The sequence below is a fragment of the Monodelphis domestica genome, chromosome 5 (genome assembly GCF_027887165.1).
Source record: "Monodelphis domestica isolate mMonDom1 chromosome 5, mMonDom1.pri, whole genome shotgun sequence".
NCBI lineage: Eukaryota > Metazoa > Chordata > Mammalia > Didelphimorphia > Didelphidae > Monodelphis > Monodelphis domestica.
In genome coordinates this window covers 91318734-91341624 of record NC_077231.1, presented here as the reverse complement: position 1 = coordinate 91341624, position 22891 = coordinate 91318734, and the positions used below count along the sequence as shown (strand labels likewise).

Genomic DNA, 22891 nt, shown 5'->3' with positions numbered 1-22891 from the left:
ATACATACTTCAGTTTGTAGATATCCCTCTAAAAATGCGAGAGCCCAAAAAGAACCCCAAACTCCAGGTCTAGTCTGCTCAGGGTAGAGTATAATGAGACTATTGACTCCCTTGAATTCAGGTCTTTGCTACAGAAAGCAAAAGAGTTTGGAATATTGGAGAGCCATGCCAGAGAACTTTTATGTTCTGTTCTTGAAGATGCTATGTGAAGGCAATACTAGTTAAGAATATACTCATTTGTAAAATCTCACAGAAGAGGACAGTGGGAAATTATGAGCCATATTGCTTCCCAAAACAGTTAGAAAAAACAAAGTTAGAGACATTTTTGGCCCCAAATCCAACCAACTAAAACCATTCTGAGGATGTCTAGTGATGAAACCATAGAAGATAAAAAAATGAAAACTATATATAAGCAAATTACAAGAAGCTTTTTACTATCAAGGATAATGAATTCATCACATTTGGACTCATACAATGTGCTAAAATGTGCTACATTTTAGTATAAGCAATTTGTATCTTGTTTCACAACATAATAAATAGGGAAATAGTATTATATGATAATATATGTACAACTATATAATATTACATGCCTTCTTGGGGAACGGGGGAGGGCAAAATAATGAGACAGATTTTTGAACATAGTTACTGGGAGAATTTGTTTATCTTGGACAAGCATATTTAAAATTTATTGCATATTCATAATAAATCATATATTATATTATTGCTATATTGCATATCATATTATTACATATAAAAATTAAAAAATGGTAATGCAAAGAGAAAAGTGGATATGGAAGACAGAAGGACAAAGATAGGAAGAGCAGCTGGATTGTACCAAGTGGGGAGAAGGTTGCTTTTGGAGGTGATGTAATTTAGAGGGCACTGAGTACCTTAATAAAGCAAAAGGAAAGTTGAAAGCTAAGGGCATGAAATAAGTTTAGGTCATTATTACTGCCTCCACAACCTCAGCAAAAAGAATGACCAAGACAGTCTAAATAACTGAATACATGAATCACATGAATACAAATCACCTCTTTTCATCAGCAAAATGAGAAGCCTGACGTAGGTGATTGCCAAGGTCTCTTCTAGCGCCAGTGCTTATGAGAAGTTCCTTAGGTCCATAGTTGATTGTTAAAAGATAGCTGTCTTACCTGGCAGTTCTGCTACTATATTCACAGCGGGCATGAATGTGACAGAAATGGACGTAGGGGCCACATGCTGTGGTCTGCTTATCACAGAACTGTCCAGCTGATCCATCCTTACAGGTTCCAAGAAGGCAAGCTCCATCACTGTCTATTTGATTATCACACGTTCCATGAACACACAAGCATTCTAGGAGACAAAGAATTTGGGGCTCAGTTCTTGGGATACATTCTAAACTCTGGGTCAAGTATCATAGAGGACACCTACTCTATTTTTTGTACAACTTACTCACTTGGCTGGGTGAGCCATGGGGATGGCTGAGAGTGGTTTTGAAAAATCAATTGACATGGTACAGGTTTATTAAGAAGCAAGTGAATAACAGAGAAGAGATTGGTATTCTACTTTTTCCTAACATGAGACCTAAATCTATCTACTTGTAACTTTCACTTTTTTTTTTTGCCCTCTGGAGCCAAGCATAATAAATCTATTTTCTTTTCCCTCTAAGGTAGGTGTTAGGGATATGAAGGCAGGAAAAAATAGTCCTTGGCTTTAAGGAGCTTATATTTTAATTGGAGAAAACAACACATAAATATAAATTAATAGAACTATGTAGTGTAACCCTGAGTAAGTCATTTAACCCCCATTCCTTGGCCCTTATTGTGCTTCTGCCTTGGAACTAATATATAGTACTGATTTTAAGATAGAAGGTAAGGGTTTTAAAAGAGAAATATGTACAAAATAAACACAAAATAAATTTTGGGTGGAAGAGCCAAAGGAACCAGGACAGTCATCCTGTAAGAGGTAGCATTTGAGCTAAGTCCTGAAGGGGGATAGGAATTCCAAGAGGCAGAGATGAGAAGCACCATTCCAGGTCCTGAGACTATTGGCATTGGGCAGGGAAGAGTACATTCAGGAAGAACTTCCAAATCCCATGAGTAGATCTTTAAAGAGGTCCTGACAGAACTTTGAAAAAGGAAAAACATCACTGGAAAGGAATAAGACTTAAATATAGACAATGTATGTGTAAATGTATATATGTATATACAGAAATACAACAAATGTACATATACTCACTTTTAAATTCAGCTCTGCCCTTTACTAGCTGGGTGGACTTTAGAGAAGTCCTTAACTTCTCATAGCCTCAATTTTCTTCTTTGAAAATATAGAAAATATTATTTTCACTGCCTACTTGGAATCAATTTAATAAATATTTGCCAAGGAACCATGTATAAGAGACAAAGATAAAATTGAAAAGCAGTCTTTTCCTGCAAGGAATTTATATTCAACTGGGGGATACAAAGAACAAACAGAGAAGGAAATTCAAGATAATTTATAGGATCATAGGATTATAATTTTGGACCTAGAAAGGATCTTAGTGGGTATCTAATTCAACCCTTTCATTTTGTTGTTGTTTGGTCATTTTCATTCATGTCCAACTCTTCATGACCCCACTGAAGGTTTTCTTGGCAGAGATAATGGAGTGGTTTGCCATTTCCTTCTACAGTGCATTTTACAGATGAGGAAACTGAGGCAAACAGAGTGAAGTGACTTGCTCAGGGTCATACAGTTGGTAAATGTCTGAGGCCAGATTTTAACTCGTCTTCCTGTTTCCAGATCTGAAACTCTATCTACTGAGTCACCTTGCTGCCCCTTAATTTTACATAAGAGAAAACAGAGAACTAAAGAGACCAACTGACTTTTCTAAGCTAACCTCGAAGTTCACAAGCATTTATTAAAAAAAAAAGAACATTTTTTTTTGTGCCTAGTATGGTACTCAGTGCTGAAAATGCAGAGAAAGGCAAAGATCATGGTACCTTCTCTCAGGGAGTTCTCTTTCCAATGAGAGAGATAATATGCAAACAACTAGGTACTTACAAAATATTCATAATAAGAACTGACATTTTTAAGGCTTTAAGCTTTCCCAAAGTCTTAATATCCATTATCTTATTTGAGTCTTATAACAGTCCTGCAAAGTTAAGTACTTTTGTTAACCGTATTTGAACAACTGATCCAATGACTTAATAATAATACTGATAATGATAATTTTTATATAGAGCTCTAAGGTTTCCAAAACACAACAATAATGGATTGTAGATGCTATTATCCTCATTTGGCAGATGAGGAAACTGAAGCAGAAAGCAGTTGAATGATTTGCTCAGGGTCACACAGCTGGTAGGAAAAGCACTGCACTTGGAATTAGAGGTCCCACATTCAAATTCTGGCTCTTTCTAGGGTCGTATAACTAGCAATTATTTGAGACAGAGCTCAGACTTAAGTCTTCCCAGCTCCTAGCCCAACTCTGTATGCCACCAGCCAAAGGGCATATTATTAACAAGTGTCTATGGACAATGGTGAACGAATGCTAACCCAACATCAGGTCTTCATTGAGGCCATAGACAGAATCAGGGGGAATAAGTCTTGTAGAGGTAAGGAAGTGGTCCCTAAGCTAAAGAATGGCTTACTTTTTTCACATTGGGGTCCATATTTCCTGGGATCAGAGCAGAATTGACAGCGAGATCCTTGGAATCCATTGTCACAAATGCAAGTTCCATTGCCACTGAGCCCATCAGCACACTACAAGAAGAACAGACGTTGTTGGTAACATCTCCATGACATGGGGAAATGTCCAATGGGCCCCTTGACTGTTTGACTTAGCTTTGTCTATCTAGGCTCTTCTCCCTGGCCAGACTATTGGGTGCTACTTCTAGAACTTGGCATGATACTGGAACCCAAGAAAGAGGAAGTGGTATTCATTGTTGTTGAGTGTTTCTCAAACTGGATTCTATAGGGAGTCATGGGGGAAATACTCAGGGGGTGCAAGGAAAATCTAAAAGCTATAAATTGTTTTTGTTACCAAGTAAACCATGGCCCATAGGATTATAAAGTTAGAACTAAAAGGGTCCTGGAAGATCATCTAGTTGAACCCTCTTATATTAAATCTAGGGAAACTGAGGTTTAGAATAGAAGGGGGCCATAGCTTTAGAGCTGATAAAGACCTTAAACTACCTACTTTGACCCTCTCATTTTATGAATGAGTAAATGAGGCTCACAGATATCATTTTCCCAAGATTACACAGCTAGTAAGTAAGTTTCAGAATCTAGATTTGAATTCAGATCTTCCTTATTTCCATTCTAGTATTTTACCAAAAATCTACTTTTGGGCTTCTATACTTGCATTTCTTTCCCTTTTAATCTTCTAATACTTTAAGTTTGTTTGAATAGCAAGAAGGCAGCTGAAACTACTGCTTTTGTCCATGCTTTTTGTTGGAAGATGCAGTTTCAATGCAAACTGGAGCCCTGTTTCCTTTTCCCATTGCCTCTCTTCCTTCTTTTCCCTTCTTGCCCTTCCTTTGTCCTTCCACCTCTTGTCACCTGTCCATTTCCGGAGCATGGATTGGAAAAACCTCCTGGACACTGGTTACAGTCTGGACCGTAGAAACCTTTGCAGCACTTGGGTATCTGCGAAACACAATTCTGTTCTCAGTTTTCAGCCTATAATGACAAACTCAGCCCTTCATTTGCTTGTTCAAAGTGCTAAGTCAATGATCACGAATGAGAAGATGCCCTTATTAACCATCTTCTTTCTTTCCTGGAGCTCAGAGAACTTGACCAGGGTTCACTCCCTTTTGGCAGGAAAATCATAGAAAGGGGCGTTTAGATGAAAGAAACCTCTGATCAGGCCAAGTTACTGGAACAAACCCATCACCTGCATGCCTTACCTTTACAGTGGCGTTACAGTATCTGGCGCAGCCCTTGGTAGGGAATTTCTGGCTCCCTATCTTGCGACCATAAACACAGTTGGATGTAAATAGGCTCTGGGAAGAGACCAAGGAGAGAAAGCGTGACCAAACTAAAACGTGGAAGTAATTTACAGAAAATCTGCCAACGCTACCTGGATTGTGTTAAGTAATAATCACATCGACAAGCCTTCCTGAGGCACATACTTTGGTGTGTGCTGATTGTGCCTCATATTTGAAAGTTCCAATTAGCCTAGATATGTTTTTTGGGGAGACACATGGAGGTAAATTCTGCTCCAAGCAAAACCAGTTTGTGACAGAGCAGGATTCCAGAGGACCAAGACGAAGGGAATCGCCCAGCTCCTGATGGAGAGGGGATATGTTCTCTGTAGAAGAGATACAAAATGTAAAACGAGACCATTGGGCAAATCTGTTTGGGGTGACATTGCATATTTGTTTACGAGGATTTACCTGGTCAGAGCACTAGGTGGTAGTTCTAGAACTTGGCATGATGCTGGATCTCAAGAAAGAGGAAGTCAAACTCATTGCTTGTGGAGTGTTTCTCAAACTAGGATTTAGGACTCTACAGGGAGTCATGGGGGAAATATTCAGGAAGACCCGAGTTCAAAAAATGCACACGAAGAGAACCTAGAAGCTAAAAACTGGTTTTGTCACCAAAGAAGCCATGGGTCATAGGATTGCAGGGTTAGAGTTACCTTTTAAATGAAAGGGGGCAGATGGGAGGAGAGGAAATAAATGCATGTTAACTGAAAAAAATTAACTGACCCCCCCCCCCAAAAAAAAAGAACTACCCCTCTGTTTATTCAATACATATTTATGGGAAGGTTAGAAAGCCATTCTTTGCTTAACAAAAGGCTTTCATTAAAAACTCACAATCTTCTGTTTCAGAATCGAGCAATTCTCTAGAAATCCCCTCCTTCTCTCTCTCTCTCTCTCTCTGTCCCCTTAGTATTTAACTCCCTGGAGGAATAATTAATTGGATAGAGAGCCAGCCAGAAAACATAAATTCAAGTTCTACTTCTGACGATAGGGACTATGTGACCCCAGGCAAGGTATTTAATCTCTCAGTGCCCTAGGCAACTCCATAATCCAATAAATGGGAGAGCAGGTGCTGCTGATCTGAGGAAATCAAAGATCTTATTCTCATTCCTATTTTTATCTGCCATTAAAGGAGATGGAGACCTGGCCTTTTGGCCACCATTTCCTTCCTGGGTGAGAATCATTCATATGCTTGTGACCCACTTGGTCACAAATTTCACATTTTTGTCTTTGACCGGAAGACAAAATAGGTCACAGTGAATTCCAGAACTAAGTATGAGATGAAAGTATGAAGTCAGATGAGCTGGGTTCAAAACATGGAGTGTTCTTTACTATGACTGATGAAATCTGGGAATGACAACTTGACCAAGGTCAAGTTCCTTCTTCTCAGTTCCTTCATCTGTAAAATGAAGGCACTGGACTTGTGAGCCTCTCAGATCCTTTCTAGCTTTAAATCTATGATCTGACATTTTGTCCAATTTTTTTTTCTTTTGGAATAGATCTGTGATTTTCGATTTCTCATCTGTAAAATGGGCACAGTAAAAGCACCTTTATCTCAGGATGGTTGCTGGGATAAAATGAGATATTTTAAAAGGTTTTTGCAAAGCTTAAGGTGTTATATATAAATCTTAATATTATTATTTCATTGGTGTAGGAAGTTCTTTCTATTGGTACAGATCAATAAACACTTTGTAAGTTATAGAATTATAGAGGAATTTCCTGGGACACTACAAGGTCAAGTAACTTATCCAAGGTCATATGATCAGAGCATATCAGAGACAGGATTTGATCTTGGGTTTTCTTGACTCTAACATTTGCCCTTTATCCCCTACACCATGCTACCTAGCCTTCAAATGAGCAAATTTTAAATAAGAAAAAAAATAGAGTAAGAGCACTTTTTAACATTCCAGTTAAATGAATACTTGTTTTAAATGAAAAACAACAAACAAACAAAAGACAAAAATCCAGCAAGAAGAAGATGAAAACCCATCTCTGTTCCCAGGCTTTATTTGTAATCGTATGAAAAATTCACACTCACCAAGGGTACCGAGTTGGCAGGACAGACACTCCAATAAACCATGGAGCAGCTCACACATGTGCCCTGAAATAAGAACGACTCATACTGAGACCTTTCTAGGAGATGCCAGTTGAGAATTACTGGCTGACATGAACAATGAAAAAGCTGACTCCACACCGTGAAGAGGTATCATGGGGAAATGATCCTTCAAGTCATTCATTTCCAATCTCTTCATCAGCCCTTGAGTCTAATCTATGCTGTTCAATTGTTTCAGTATTGTCTAACTCTTTGTTGTCCCCTTTTTAGGTGTTTTCTTGGCAAAGATACTAGAGTGGTTTGTCATTTCTTTCTTCTGCTCATTTTACAGTTGAGGAACTAAGGCCAATAGGGTTAAGTGACTTGCCCAGGATAACACAGCTAATAAGTGTCTGATTTTTATTTTAACTAGAGAAGATGAGTCTTCTTGATTTTAGGTCTGGCACGCCATCCATTGTGCCACCTAGCTGCACCAATCTAACCTGAGCAAGAATCCCTACCTCAAACCCAAACAATGGCTATCCAATCTCTACTAAAAGCCTCTACAGATGGGAAATTCTCCACTTCTTAAGGTAGCCCATTCCACTTTGGGACAGCTCTTACATGGAAGTTTTTCCTGAAATCAAGTCTCAGTTTATTTCTTTACAACTTCCCATCATTACTCGGAACTCTACTCTCTGGGAGACAAACAGAGGAAATTTAATCCTTCTTTCACTTCAAATATTTAAGACAACTCTTGTGTCCCCTGAGCCTTCTCTAGGATTAACATCCTTAGTTCATAGAAGCACAGATCTAAAGATTAGAAAGGACCTTAGAGGTCATTTAGTCCTATTCCCTAATTTTACAGATGAAAAAACTGAAGCCCAGAGATGTGACATGTGAATTGCCCAAGTTCACAAGGAGTAAGATCTTGGAAGGATTTGAACCTAGATTTTCTGGCTCCAAAGTCACTATTCTTTCCTCTTTAATGTTCTTCTCCTATAGAATCTCCTCTCTTATGATTTCAAACCCTTTTCATCATGTTGGTTGCCTTCATCTGGATATCTTTCAGCTTATTAATATCTTTCCTAAAATATAGCTTTTCTAATGTAACACAATAGTCCAGATGTGCCATTAAAAATTAGTCAAATGGTTTTCAGAGCTCTTCCAGGCCTGGGCATGTTTCCCAGCCTCTTTTCTCAGCACCTTTCCCAGAAAATATTCATACATTTAAAAGACTCATTTAAATCCTCCTAAATCATCAAAATCTAATAGAGATTCAAAGGATCATAGCTCCTCTTTAGAGAATAAATCTCTGTAGAGCAAGAAGGGAACAGAAGAAGTCTGTCTAGAATCCAACCACCTTATTCTGTAGTGGTGGTGGTGATGGTGGTGATGGTGATGGTGATGATGGTGGTGGTGGTGGTGGTGGTGGTGATGGTGGTAGCAGTAGCATCATCCTCTGGGGATAGAATACTCTTCATCACCCTGAAGCCAACTGTCACCTTCTATCCCTCTCCCTATTCCCAGGTAATTTACTTAATACAGATTTTCCTATCTACTTAAAAAAACCCAAACAACTCTTATCTTCCTTCTTAGAATTAATAATGTGTATTGGTTCCAAGGCAGAAGAAAAGTAAGGGCTAGGCAGTGCAGGTTAAGTGACTTGGAGGTATCTGAGGTCAAATTTGAACCCAGGATCTTCTCTTTATAGGCCTGGCTCTCTATCCACCGAACCATCTAGCTGCCCCCATCTGCTTTTTAAGCATCATTCCCCCCAGTTAATGGATATCCATTTTCCGACCTTTCTATTCCTTTTGGAAACTTTCCTCTGGCCCCATCCCAATCCTCACCCAGGTACAATGTCTGATGAGGCCATGGGTCTACTCCTACTTAAATGATCCAGGCAGCTGTTCCAGCTACTTCTGCTTGTGTTTGGACAAGAGAGGAAAGCAATTGGGAAAGATGAGAGAAGCCAGCATTGGACTGGGGGGAATTGTCTTTGCATCCTGCCCACCCCCACCCCATGGTTCCAGGCTAGCTGAGTTCCCTCCCAGTCACCTTCTAGCTCCTGCTTTGTGACCTCTGTGGCCCTCTGTGGCCAAGCAAGATGATTCTGTTCTACCTTCCAGATTGCATGCTATATAAAAGGTGTATCCATTGTCATTAAGCGCCTACTTCCCAGCTCACTTCAAAACTGGAGGGAAGTGGGAGTAGGCTTATTCTATCTTGCTCCAGTGGATAGAACCAATGGGAAGACAAATTGTCTAATTACCAAGAAGAACTTTATAACAATAAGGACCACCCTATGAAAGAATGACTTTCTCCCTGAAGCAATGAGCCCTCAGTTAGAAGTGCTCAAATGTCATCGATTTGAATAGTTATTGCAGAGAAGCCAAAATCTGCCTTCATGCATCTTCTATCCATCGATATTCATTCTGCCCTCTGTGGCCAAGCAAGACAAGTCTAATCTATCTTGCAGATGACCCACCAAACCAATGATATCCATTGGCATTGAGAACTTCCCAAAGGGTTGTCTGGGCCACTAAGAGAGTCAGCTTACTGGTACCTATGGAAAAACTGGGTCTCCAAATGTCTGTGTGTGGCCAAGGTCTCCTGACACGTTCAACCAAGCAACACAAAACATCTTGATTAAAAAATACTCTCTGGCACCAGGTGTAATTCTTACCCTGCTGGCATCCAGCAACTTGCACAGAGAAAGAACACCCCTGCATGGAGCCACATTCCTTCCTAGGGGAGTCATAAGGGCCCAATGCATACTCAGGCCCTGGGGATCTCGCCCCAAAGAAGGTGACTGGGAGGAAGCTCAGCTAGCCTGGCACCATGGGGGTGGGTGGGATTCAAAGGCAATTCCTTCCAGCCCAATGCCAGCTTCTCTCACCTTTCCAAATTCCTTTCCTTCCTCATCCAAACAGAAGCAGGCTCATCTAAGTAGGAGTAGATCCATGGCCTCATCAGAAATTGGACCTGGGCTAGGTTTGGGATGGGGCCACATCTAGACCAACTCCTTCATCTTACCGTTGAGGAAACTGAGACTGTGAGGGGATGTGACCTGAGTGTCAGAGGATCCTAGATTTAGAGTGAGAAATTATCCAATCCAACCCCCTATTTTTTTAAACACTTAAAGATGTTGAGCATTATAGAGGCAGAATGCCTTTTTCTGAGGTCATCCAGGTACTGTCCAAGGAGGAGACCAGGGACATTTCTATGTATTTGGAGTCCCAGTTTCCCCTAGATACCACTCAGTTTATTCTCCCAGTGGCATTTCCAACCCACAGGGAAGTAAGAACTCCCATCTGTAAAAAGACAAAGTTGGATTAGATGCAAAATGGGGGTTGGATTGGCTGAGCTTTATGGGGAGCTATTATGAGACTAGAAGTAACTATTCAGAATGTGGTTGTGAGAGTCCATGAAGTACCAGCTGGAGAGCACTCAAGAGAAGGCACTGCGCTGATATAAAATATTATTACTTCAATAAATTTGGGCTTGTGGTATCCATGGCAACCTGAAAAGTATCCATATGGCAGTAGGGAACTTTAAGCCATTTTGATTTGAACAGGACAAATCTAAAAGTTACCATGGAAGCCAGAGTAGACTCAAGGGGCTTCATAAACTCAGAGAATAGCAATATGTGTCATTTTAAAAGCACTTTGAAAATTTAGTTAATTGGTTAACCCAGACATATCTCGTGAAGCATCCATTTTATTCCCATTTTACAGAGGGTAAAATTGAGGGATATATTAAGACTATAAATTACAGAGCAGATGCAGATTCATTTTGGCAGAGGGAGTTTTCTCATTGGGAGTCCTTGACATGAATAAAATCAAAGGTCTGGCCTTCTTTTACCTGATCTCCATCCTCCAATAAAAGCAAAAGCAAACTAAGGGGGCATAGGATTACATATTTTGGTCTGGAGGACACCTTAGAGGACACTAGTCCAACCCTCTCATATTACAGCTGAGGAAGCCAAGACCTAGAAAAGTAAAATGATTTAGCCAAGATCACTTGGCTAGTAAGTGGCAGAGCTGGGTTACAAACCTGGATCATCTGACTATAAAACCAGTATTCTTTCCACTGTACCACAATATGGCAGAAGAGGCCCCCACAAGGTCAGGCTATCTTAGGGGATGGAGAACTGGGGAAAGGACAAGATGAGGATCTCCTAACCCTACCAAAGGCAAAGAGTTAGGACTAGATGAGAGATCACCTAGTACTAGTCCACGGATTTTACAGATAAGGAAACTGAGACTCAAAGAGATTAATCTCTTTGCCCAAAGTTGCCTAGAAGGTAATGAGCAGAGCTAGGACTTGAACTTACTTATTTAAGTTGCCCCATCATGGAATTTGGAGTGAAAGGGACTCCATAGCTCACTGAATTAATTTAGCAAAATACTACATATCCATCAACATCCCTGCACTTTTTGCTCCAAGACCTCTAAAAGGGGAGCCAGACTTCCTCCTCAGATAGCCCATTCCACTTTTGTTCAGCTCTAATGGTTAGAAAGATTTTCCTTATTCAAGTCTAAATTTACCTTTTTGCAACTTCTCCCCCTGGCCCTAGTTTTGCTTCCTGGAGCTAAGCGGATACTCCTTCTTCCATAGGGCAGCCCTTCAAATACTTGAAGACAGATCTCATGTCCCACTCTGAGTCTTTTCTTCCTTAACCTGAAGATCTTCATTTACTTCAGCTGATTAAATGGCATGATGTCAAGGCCTTGTTGATATTAAGGAAACATCCTAGGTGTTGACTTCTGATTCTTTCCAACTTCCTTCACTGTGCTGCCCAGAACGGAGAACAACTCTTCATGTGGAATATACATTTATATATGTACTTGTCAGCCCCGTCAGAATGGAAGCACTTTGGGATCAGGGATTGCTCAATTCTTTTTTTTTAAATCCTTATCTCTTGGTATAGTGCCTGATGCTTCATAAATGAAAAATTTTCAATTTAAAAATTAAAAAATTCTTGTTGGTTGATTTTTCTCCTTTGGACTAATATTTTGTAACTTTCCCCTGCCTCTTGAGAAGTATTGGTTGGTCCCTGCTACACAGTGAATAAGATGAGGTCCAAGGCTTCTGAGGTCCTTGTTTGTCCACCAGACTTGTTAAAATATCTTGAAGAGAGGTTTTCAATAAGATTTGGGTTTGAATGCCACCTCAGATACTTACTGGCTCTTTTATTTTGGAAAGTCACGGACCTGCTATGAAACTCAGTTACCTTGCCTGTAAAATAAAGGGGTAGGACTCAATGGCCTCTAAGATCCCTTCTAACTCTAAAATCCAAGATATCATGAGTCTGTCAAGGTGTTTTTATTCTACTGTCTGTCTCACATCTGAAAGGAGAATCACTTTTCTTATATTTTGTTAGTTTCTAGCCTCAGACTCTTAGCTCTGGGCAAGTCACTGAATTTCTCTTTTAGATCAACGCGGTACCTAAGATCCTGTGAACCTTACCAGCTTCATCTCCCTCTGTGTCTCATCACACCGATGGGGAAGAATTGGAACAATGGAGGGAGGGATTAGAACACCTGCAAGGGTATAGATTCGACCATTTTTGGCAGCCACCTCAACTTCTTCCATTGCCACCTCATTGGCCAGGATCTGTCCCTGAAAAAGAAAACATAGTCATAGCATAGCATATTCCTTGGGAACTCAAGATCTTCCTGAGCTATCTTGCATTATGGACTGACAATTCTTGGCATTGTTCTTGTGAAATAGAGTCCCCCGAAGAAAGACTTGTCCTAGGAAATATGATATGATAACACCACATTAAGAAAAATAGTTTTGGATGGAATTTCAGTGTTGTAGAGAACTCTGAGTGAGAAAAACATAGTGCTTGACTCTCTTCTCTTCTTTTCTCTTCTCTTCTCTTTCCTTCCTTCCCTCTTCTTCCTTTCTTTTCTTTCCTTCCCCCACATTTTTCTCTCCCCCTTTCTCTTCCTCCCTCCCTCTCTCCTATCCATTCATTTACCCATCCATCTATCCCATCCATCCATCCATCCATCTACTCCTCCAACCTATATCTACCCATGTCAATCACCTCCTGATGAGTCTTATAGAATTTTCTACAGCAGTGAAATAAAATACAAATCAGAGCCATTAAGCCACCTGTAAACTTTTCTGCTAGCAGTGTATTGACTTGCAAAATTTCATACTAACTTTATCTATGTTTTATTGTATTTTATGTATGGCATTAAATGTGTCTCAATTCCATTTTAATCTGGTTTGGGAACTGTTTGAGTGTTGTGGTCCCCATGTGGAATGTCCCACATGTTTGACATCTCTGGCCTAGAGCACCGAGAAGCTAAGTTATTTGCCTAGGGTCACATAGCCAGTCTCTGCCTTGCTGTTCCTTGGTTATTTTGATTGTGTCCCACCCACCCATGGTAATCCCATTTGGAGTTTTTCTTGGCAAAAATACTGAAGTGGGTTGCCATTTCCTTTTCCAGCTCATTTTATAGATGAGGAAACTGAGGCAAACATGGTTAAATGACTTGCTCTGGGTCACACAGCTAGTAAGTATCTGAGGTCAGATTTGAACTCATGAAGACGAATCTTCCTGACTCCAGGCCCAGCACTCTATCCACTAAGCCACCTCGATATCCAAGTCTGTGTCTTAAAATTTGGCATCTCCTTTCCACTATGATTATCCTAGATTCAAAACAATGGAATCTCAGCATTGGAGGGAGAAAGGGGAGATGAGGAAAAGCTTCTCCTAGAAGGGAGAATTTGAGTTGAATTTTGAAGGAGCCAGGTAAGCTCAAAGGTGAAAGTGAGGGGAGAGAACATCCTAAGCATGGCAGAAAGCCAGTGCAAAGACTCAAAAACACGAGAGGGGACATGTGTGCAAGTAATAGCACATGCATAGAGAAGGCGGGTACTGTGTGATGAAGATTGGAAATATCTCAGGAACATAAGTTTAGAGCTGGAAGGGACCTTTAAAGCCACAGAATTCAACCCTGTTTATTTTAATGATGAGAAAATTGAGAAGGGACTTGCCCAGGGACACATCTAGGAAGCATGTTAGGTAGGATTTGAACTTAAAGCTTCCTGAGTCTGTACTACCATGAACCTGCCTGATAGAAAAAACCTAGTTTTGAGGAGCTTTAAATGTAAAAGAGGAGAGACGTAGTGTGGCACTTGGTAGGATGACTTGGATTTGGACTCCAAAAGTATGGGTTCAAATACAGATCTGACTTTATATGATTTTCCTGCCAGTGGGCTCAGTTTACCCATCTGACAAAATAATCCAATTCTTTCATTTTTCAGACACTACCTGTTTCAGCTCCATGCCCATTATATTGATGTTAGGGGTCATAAGGAGGGACTAGAAATTGAGGTTATGCCCATTAATTGGTGAGTGGCTGGACATGTTCTGGCATATCATTGTGATAGAATATTATTGTGCCATAAGAAATGACAAACAGATTAGTTTAAAAAAAAACACGGAAAGATCTACTTGAAAGTGAACTTGAAGGAAGAAAGAGAACATTATATATAGCAACCGAAATATTGTTTGAAGAATGATTTGTGTATGACTACTTCCAGAGAAAGAACTGATCTAATAGAAACATAGCAAGACCTAGTTTTATGTATATCTATATCTATATCTATATCTATATATATCTTTTTGTTAAATGATGTTTTCTCTACTGTGGGAAGGGGAGGGAAGGTGAGAGATATCTGGGAATTTTAATGTAACAAATAAACAAATTAATTAGAAAAGAAAAGGAGACATTGGAATTTGTAGAGTAAAGGGAGTGACATGGTCAGCCCTGCACTTTAGGAAAATCACTTGGACAAGTATGTGGAGGATGGATTGAAAGGTAGAGAGGATCATATAGGTCCTTGTTGGCAAACCTATGGCATATGTGCCACAGGGGGCTGCTCCCTTCCCCCTCTCCACTGAACCTGAGGACATTTATCCCTTCACCCATCCCTCTGCCCAGCAGCCCAATGGGAGCACTTTCTTCCTCTCCTGTGTGGGGTAAGGCAGCAGCTCACATGCAGCATGAGGGTTGTAACTTGGGCACTCTGTCTCTAAAAGTTTCACCATCACTGATATGGCGAAGGGTGGTAAGAGACTGACCTAAAGCATTTGTGGAATAACTTGTGAATCAATGACTGCTTGATGCCCTAATTAATGAAACTGGTCACAGTAGGAGAACACTTGGACTTACATTGCTCGTTGTATTAAACTGTATTATCTGGTTGGCCATGGTTCTGATATGGGGTTTTGAAATGATGTTGGCAACCTCCAGCTGAAATGAAGCAAACATAATCAAGACCAAATCATTTTACCCAAGTTGTTATGGGAAAGAAAGGAGACATTTTCATCTGCCTGTCATTTTTCCCTTTTAAAAATGGCTTTGGAAGCTTGTGTTGTCTTTAAGACTCCATAGATGAGATCTTGATATCTCCTGAGGGGAAAATGAAAATGGTGGAGGCAGCATTCTCGTTCAGCTATGGTTTAGGTTACACGGCTTCTGAAATCCCTTCCAACTCTCATATTATCCTTCTACAGGTGGAGTTTCCCAGCAACCCAGAACCTCGGAATTGGAAGTGACTCCATAAGTCATCTAACCCCACTTGTATTTGCGAGCATGCGCGCGCGCGCACACACACACACACACACACACACTATTGTGTGCGTGCATGCTCGTAGCCTAGTCCACTTTTGGACACTCTAATACTTGCAAAGTTTTTGCTTTTCTAACCCCCAGTTTTTCTCTTCCAGGATTTTTCTCCTATCTCTATGATCTGGAGCCAAACAAAATAACTTCCTGCCCTTTCCACATGGACAGTCCTTCAAATATTTGAATACAGTTTTCATGCTGCCTGCTCAGGATTATCTTCTTGAAGTTAAGCATCCTGAGTCCCTTCAATTCATCCTGCTATGGCATGAATTTAAGGCTCTTCACTATCACCAGCCCCAAAGCAAGGAAGTTAGGGGGTTCTGGCTTAGAAAAATCTCTTTTCTAAAGCTGAAAGAAAAATGTCTTGGTGTTTTAACAATATTACAGATTTCTTGTGCCTACCTTCCTTTTCTTTTGCCTGCCCCACCCAAGCAAGAAAGCCTGCATGAGGTAGAGAAACTGGAATACCCACCTGAGTAAATGGGACAATATGATATCTGACAAGTTCCAGAAGTTTTCGAGACCCCTGTGCAAGAGAAACAGAATCCTTTTTAAACACCAGAGAATGAAAAGCAGGGCGACCTTTCAGAAGCCTCATCCCAGGGAAGAATAGGTACCTTCTTCATAGAATCACAGAGCAGGTGCTGGAAGGGTCCTAGCTCTTTTAGCCCAGCTCTCTCATTGTGTGGATAAAAATGATAGCACAACAAGGGGAGGGATCTCAAAGGTCATCCTGCTAAACTCTTTGACTTGTCCAAGGCTATACAGGTACTTAGTGGCAGAGGCCAATGAATCCAGGTCCTCCAATTCCTAATGCATTGTGCTTGGGGGATTCTATGGCATTCTTCTTGGAAAGGGCAGATCTGTTTGGAATGGGGCCATTGTATGTCATGGCGTATCTCAAAAGAAGACCAAGGCATGTTTGCATTTGAGAAAATTTGCTTCCAGCAAAGAATTCCTGTAGCATTAGATTACTGAAAGGGGACAGCAGTGCCCCTAGAAAGAGTAACTCTTTCTCTTTCTCAAAGCTCTGTCTCCCAAATTTAGTCTTGGAAAGGATAAACAGAAGTTGCCCAGGAAGTACAGACCCCACAGGGCATCAGTCCTTTTCTGAACAGTCCTGAATCAAGGAATGTTGCTGAGGAAAGTGGTCTGGATTTAGAGTCAGAGAACATGGTTCAAATCCCTCAACTTAATTTCTCAGTGAACCTGGTCAAGTGCCTTAGCTTCCCGGGGTCTCAGTTTCCATTTGTATAAATGAGGAGATTGGGGTAGATGGCCTGAGAAGTCCCTTCTGATCCTACACCTATGAACCTATGACATTCCCTGCTCTGTGGGAAACTATTGACATTACCAACCCTGCATTATTCCTGGGTGGTCTGCTGAATGAATCTGTAAGCTCTGTAATCCTTTTTGATTTGAGGCTGCCCAGAACTGTCACAAGTTCTAGGAACCTCACTACTTATTGTTCCCAAACTGACATACCAACTGGAAAAGTATAGAATGTTAAAAGAAAGAATTTCCTCTGGAGGCCACCATGAAGGCATCCAAATCCAGGTTGAGAGAAAGGTTTTATAGAATAGAAAAAGGATCCAGTCTTCTCTATGGCAGCTGCTTTTGATTAAATTTTAAAGCAATTTTAAGGATGAGAAACAGCATTTCTCAAAGTGTGGTCCCCTAACCCTTTTCAGGCAGCAAAATTATTTTCAAAATGATACTCAATAGATATCATCTATATAAATTAAAGTTCTTTGGGGGGTATCCTCAATAATTTTTTAAGAGTGCAAATATGTTCTGAGGCTGAAATGTCTGGGAATCACTGGTATAATGGAAAAGGCATTAGGGATATTAGTTCAAATCCTGCCCCTGCTCTTTACTAAATGTGTGACTTTGTTCAAGTCATTAAACTTCCATGGACCTCAGTTTCCTTATCTGTAAAATGAGGGGAGTTGGACTCCATTACCTCTGAGGTCTGTTGAAATCTCTGATCTTCTAAATCAGGAATCCAGGTTCCTTGTTCCAATTTTGCCTCTAATACCTAAGTGTGACCCTGGCTATCTGTCTCTTTATCTGTAAAATGAGAGTCTAGTCTAGGAATTCTTAATCTAGGGTCCATGAACTTGTTTTTAAAACATATTTTGATAATTTATTTTCAACATAAATTATTTTTTATTCTTATGAATTTTTTATGCCTTTAAAAACATGATCCTGAGAAGGGGTCCATAGATGTCACCAGATTGATGGCCAGAAGGATTTAGGACATCGAACAAAGTAGCCCCTCACCTAGGTGATGATCAGTAGGGCCTCTTTCAACCGTAAAAGCCCCATCATCTCTTTACATATGTTTTTCTTCAGTTAGGGATTGAGAGAGAAAAGCAGAGCTGATCCTCACATAGGACTCACTATATTCTACATACATTATCTCATTTGAATCTTGCAACAATATGGTGACCACTGGGTGAGTGATGGGGGCTGTACTTGTAGTTTCAATGATCTTTGGAAATTCCATGGCAGAAAAGTCTTTCCACCAATAGAGGTGGGTACCTGATAGTCTTAGAAAGTTGCCTTGTGCCTTTAGAGATGAAGAGATTTTCATAAGGTTGCAAATCTCATCTACGCTAGAGTCCAAAATTGAACCTAGGTCTTCCTAACTACACAGCTTGCTCTCTGCAATTTATAGTTTGGAGATCAGCCTGGAGTAAAGAGAATTTGAGTGACTTACTGAGAAGTCATATTGAGCATGTATCAGAGGGATACTAGTGTCAGAGAGGTGTCAGATCTTCCTAACTCTAAGATCAGTTCTCCATCTACTATGCCAAGCTGTCTATTGTGAGAGCAGGTATAATAGGTAAAAACAGTATTATCATCTCCATTTTCCAGATAAAGAAACTGAGATCCAGAGAGTTGGAGTGACTTGTCTGTGACCACTAAGGAAGTTTCAGTCACTGATTGAACCAAGTTCTTCTTGACTTTGGTATAACATCCATCCCCCAAGTACAGAGCCTTTATGATTAGAATTTCATTAATAGGACTGAATCAAACACCATATTAAATTTTAGTTCATCTGATCCAGGACCTAGAGACAAACAGGATACGTTTCCAGGTATTGTTATCCTCTAAGTGTCTTTGGGTGCCACTTCCCCGATACCCACATTCTCGCTGAAGCAATGACAATGACTTCCTCAATGGTGGCCCAGAGACAAAATTGCCCCCCTAAAGGAAGGGCATTTCTATCAAAGTCTTGCACATAAATCCACTGGCTCCCTTTTGATCTGGAAGGTATTTATGGATTAAGGAGAACATTTCTTTCGCACTCCTATTATTTGTGTCTGTTTCCAGAGCAAAGTCCAAAGCGTGGCTCTCTAGTCAGTGCTCATATGCAGGGAGTCCCTACTTAAGCTTCCCTTTTGGGGTGCTCTGGATATTAACCTGATGATCCTAAAGTCAGGGACGGAGCTTATTAGACATGAATAGAGCTATGTAAAAAACATCTCTCAATGGCTGTTATTAAGAGAAAGCTAAAACCTCTGACAGTGGCAGTTGTGGCTCACTGGTTAAGAGTTCTGAGACTTGAAAGACCCAAATTCAAATTAGCCCTGAGACTATTCCTAGCTATGTGACCTTGGGCAAGTCACTTAACCTCTCATCTCCTGACAAAAGGATCCATTGGAGAAGGAAATAGAAAATCATTCCAGTATCCTTGCCAAGCAAATGCCTGGATAGCCAGGGTCCATGGAGTCATGATGAGTTGGGCATAACTGAACAATCACAAAACCTCTGACTGAGGCAAACCAATTTAAAAGGAAGAGAAGCATCGAGTGCAAATGTAAAACAGGTGTCTTTGGACTTGGGGGGAAAGCTAGGAGTGAATCATTTTTCTTCTTTTTTAGAAAGCATTTCCAGAGAGTTAGACGTAGGGTCATGGGTCCATCAAGGAAGATGGCTATCCCTCCAGGACTTTCTCCAGTGCAATAGGGTGAGAAGCTGTTCCTAATTTAAACAAGCTGCTCTTCAAGTGACTGACAATCCATCAACAGAGGAGGATTTTTCAGCCTGTCAGAGTTTGTATTCTCTTATCAAAGCCTTCAAGAATCCCAAAGACTTAAGTAAAAATAAAATATTTTCCTGTCTTTGAGAGGAAGTGGTGAAAAGGAAGTAGAAGTGTTACAATTCCAAGTAGAGAGAAGATGGGGGTCTTCCCTGTGGGGAACAGCAGGGTACAGAGGAGATATCTGGGGATTTGGATTTAATTGATGCTGGCTTTGTTACAAGCAGCTGAGTGCTCTTGGACAAGTCACTTTTCTTCAGGTCTCAGTTTCCTTACATATAAAATGAGAGTAGTTGTATTAGGGGACCTCTGAGATATCTCTTAAACACCTTAGGAACCCAAGAGGGAGGAAAGTGAGAGCAGATGTTAGCAAAAGGCAGGATTGTTAAGACAAATTGGATGATTTAGATTTTTTTCCTTTGTGGGTAGTTTCTTGAGACTTGCTAATGTCTTACTCTATACCTCCTCTATGCCTTGGGGATATATTTTATATATATATATATATCTAAATATTTTTATACATATTTCTCCAAAAGGATTGGAAACTCCCTGAGGGAAGGACTGTTTCCTTTAAGTTTTTGTATCCTCAGTTCTGGTAAAAAGTACGTCCTTGATAGATGTTTATTGATGGAGTACATAGTATGTAGATTTGAAGGTAGGATATACCCCCAAATGCTATAATGTCTCAAAAATGTTTAACATTTTTGGTTTCTTTATGAATTTTGAAGTTTAGTTTTAAAAATTAAATTTAGTTTCTTGAATGTGTTTGATACAGAAAAACCCCCATTGCTTTTTATGACTACATGTTTGTTTTAAATAAAAATTCCTCGGGTTCACGCCTTATAGAAATGTGTTAGGCATGTCTGTGGTTAGGAGAGAGGATAAAGGTGGGTGAGGAGTCTTGAAAGGTGGTGGCCAGGTTAATGATGAACCAATAAGAGGAGCTTCGGCCCAAAAGAGAAGTTGGTGAAAGCTAGTGCTGCCTCTTTAAAAGGGAATACCAGAACAAAAGAAGGAAAAGACTGAATGATCCTCCCAAATTGGTTATTTTCTCTTCAACTCATTTCCTAGGAATTTGTTATTTTATTGATTTACTTAATATATTTATTTTTTATCTTTAGTAATTTAAAATAATAATTTAATAACAATTTACTTATTTTATTTTTTACATCTTAAATATCCTTGCTCTAAAGCACCATCTTTATTTATTTAAGATTTGCTTAAATTTATCTCATAAGGAAGAATTGGTTTTATGTAACAAAATGGAACAATTATGGTTTTTTAGTTGCTTCAGTAGAGCACCATCTTCTGGTATCTCTGGAAAAGCACAAGACTTGGAAGGTTAACCAAGAATTGGGAGGTACGCTTCTTCCCCCTGGTGGCGATGCCCTTAAGTGCAGGGAAGTAAGTGAGCCAAATCTTTCTCTTTACAGGACTGAAACTACAAAATAAATGCCAGAATCCTAGATCTAGAGCTGAAAGGCAACATAGTGGCCATCTAGACCAATCTGCTTGTTTTTGCGGATAAGTAAACTGAAGCCCAGAGAAATTTAATCACTTGTCCAGGGTTATAAAAACTAGTTAACATCAAGAGGAAAATCTGGAGTCAAATCTTTTAGTTTCAGAGTCAACATTCTTGTTGTGGAAACCTTTAATTTAACAAAAATTTCAAGATTAAATATTAATTCTTTCCTGGCTAGAAAAACCAATATGACTACTTCCTTGGATATGATCTTGAGAAATTCTTGTTGTTTTTCAAAAAGTATGCGTCAAAGAAATAGCTTTGTTTATAAAAGCAGGTTTTTGAAAGCTGAGCTCTTTGCTATGAGTTTCTCTAGTGATGTGACCTTGGCAAGTTATTTTGTCTCTAGTGAACAAGCTTCTATTAAGTTCCTACCACAGTCATTGTTCTGGGGATACAAAGAAGGCAACCACCCACCCCAAAACCCAAACATGGTCCCTGCCCTCCAGGGACTTACAATCTGATGGAGGAGACAATATGCAAACAATTAAAATTATTGTAACACTATTATATAATTACATATTATATGTACCATATGAATATTATGATGTATAAGAATTATGTGCAATTATAATACAAAAATGATAGTATCACATTTTATAGTTAAATAACAATAGCTAGCATCACCCAGTACTCTAAGGTTTACGGTTATACTATCCTTGCTATAATAATATTAAATAATTCCTTGTTATATTATAATAATAAAATAATTATGTACAGTTATAATGATACAAAGATTAAATTGGGCCCCCAGGTGGAGCAGTGGATAGAGTGCCAGGTCTGGAGCTAAGAAGAGCCATCTTCATGAGTTCAAATCTGGTCTCATGTACTTACTAGCTATGTGATCTTGGGTAAGTCACTTCACCCCATTTGCCTCAAGTTTCCTCATCTATTAAATGAGCTGGAGAAGAAAATGGCAAATCATTCCAGTATCTTTGCTAAGAAAACCCCAAATGGGGCCATGAAGAGTCAGACATGACTGAAGAAGACCGAACCACAAAGAGTACATTATTAAATATTATATTGACCTATTAAGTAATATAATAATAGCTAGTATTTATATAGTGATTTAAGGTTTGCAAAACACTGTATAAATATCATCTTGTCTTATCCTCACAACAACTGTATTAATATCTCCATTTTACAGATAGGGAAACTGAGACAGACAGAAGTCAAGTGACTTGATCAGAGATGCACAGCTAAGCAAATGTCTTAGGCTGAATTTGGACTGGTCTTCCTGACTCCCAGTTCAGGGTTCTATTCATTGTGCCACCTTGTTCTCTCTACTAGTTAACATTATACTAGCAAAATATATCTGACTGCGATACCTCTGCAGAGAGAAGATAGTCCAAAACTCCATCTTTCATGCTGTTCAAGGCTTCGTTACTGGGAACAAAGATGGTATACGGTCCACCAACACCATCTTCATCTAAGGCATGGCCCACATTTGTTACCTGAATTTGACAAAGGAAAACTTATGGATAGTCAAGCTTGGACATGCATTTGCAAACATTCCCCAGGAATTTAGGAACGATTAGCAGAAACCTACCTCCAACAGGGACCTGAACTTGCTGTATCTTGGCTGTAGCATCGCCATTATGGTTTGCTTAAGGAAGAAAAAGACAAATATGCCAGCTTACTACTTAGGTTTTGTTTTTTAAAAAATCAGTGAGAATAAGATGTGCATTAAGT

At 39.7% G+C, this 22891-nt stretch overlaps 1 protein-coding gene across 1 annotated transcript in view; it reads right to left on the bottom strand.

The window, feature by feature from the left end:
- Nucleotides 1–22891, bottom strand: part of STAB2 (stabilin 2) — a 184258-nt gene that overhangs the window by 116610 nt on the left and 44757 nt on the right. The window contains exons 14-23 of the mRNA XM_007503337.3: nt 22749–22805; nt 22528–22653; nt 16102–16155; nt 15174–15254; nt 12448–12600; nt 6979–7041; nt 4863–4958; nt 4516–4602; nt 3606–3717; nt 1152–1332 (exon numbers count right to left, since the gene is read on the bottom strand). Of these exons, the coding sequence (XP_007503399.1) occupies nt 1152–1332; nt 3606–3717; nt 4516–4602; nt 4863–4958; nt 6979–7041; nt 12448–12600; nt 15174–15254; nt 16102–16155; nt 22528–22653; nt 22749–22805 (1010 nt within the window). The remainder of the gene's footprint in view (nt 1–1151; nt 1333–3605; nt 3718–4515; nt 4603–4862; nt 4959–6978; nt 7042–12447; nt 12601–15173; nt 15255–16101; nt 16156–22527; nt 22654–22748; nt 22806–22891) is intronic.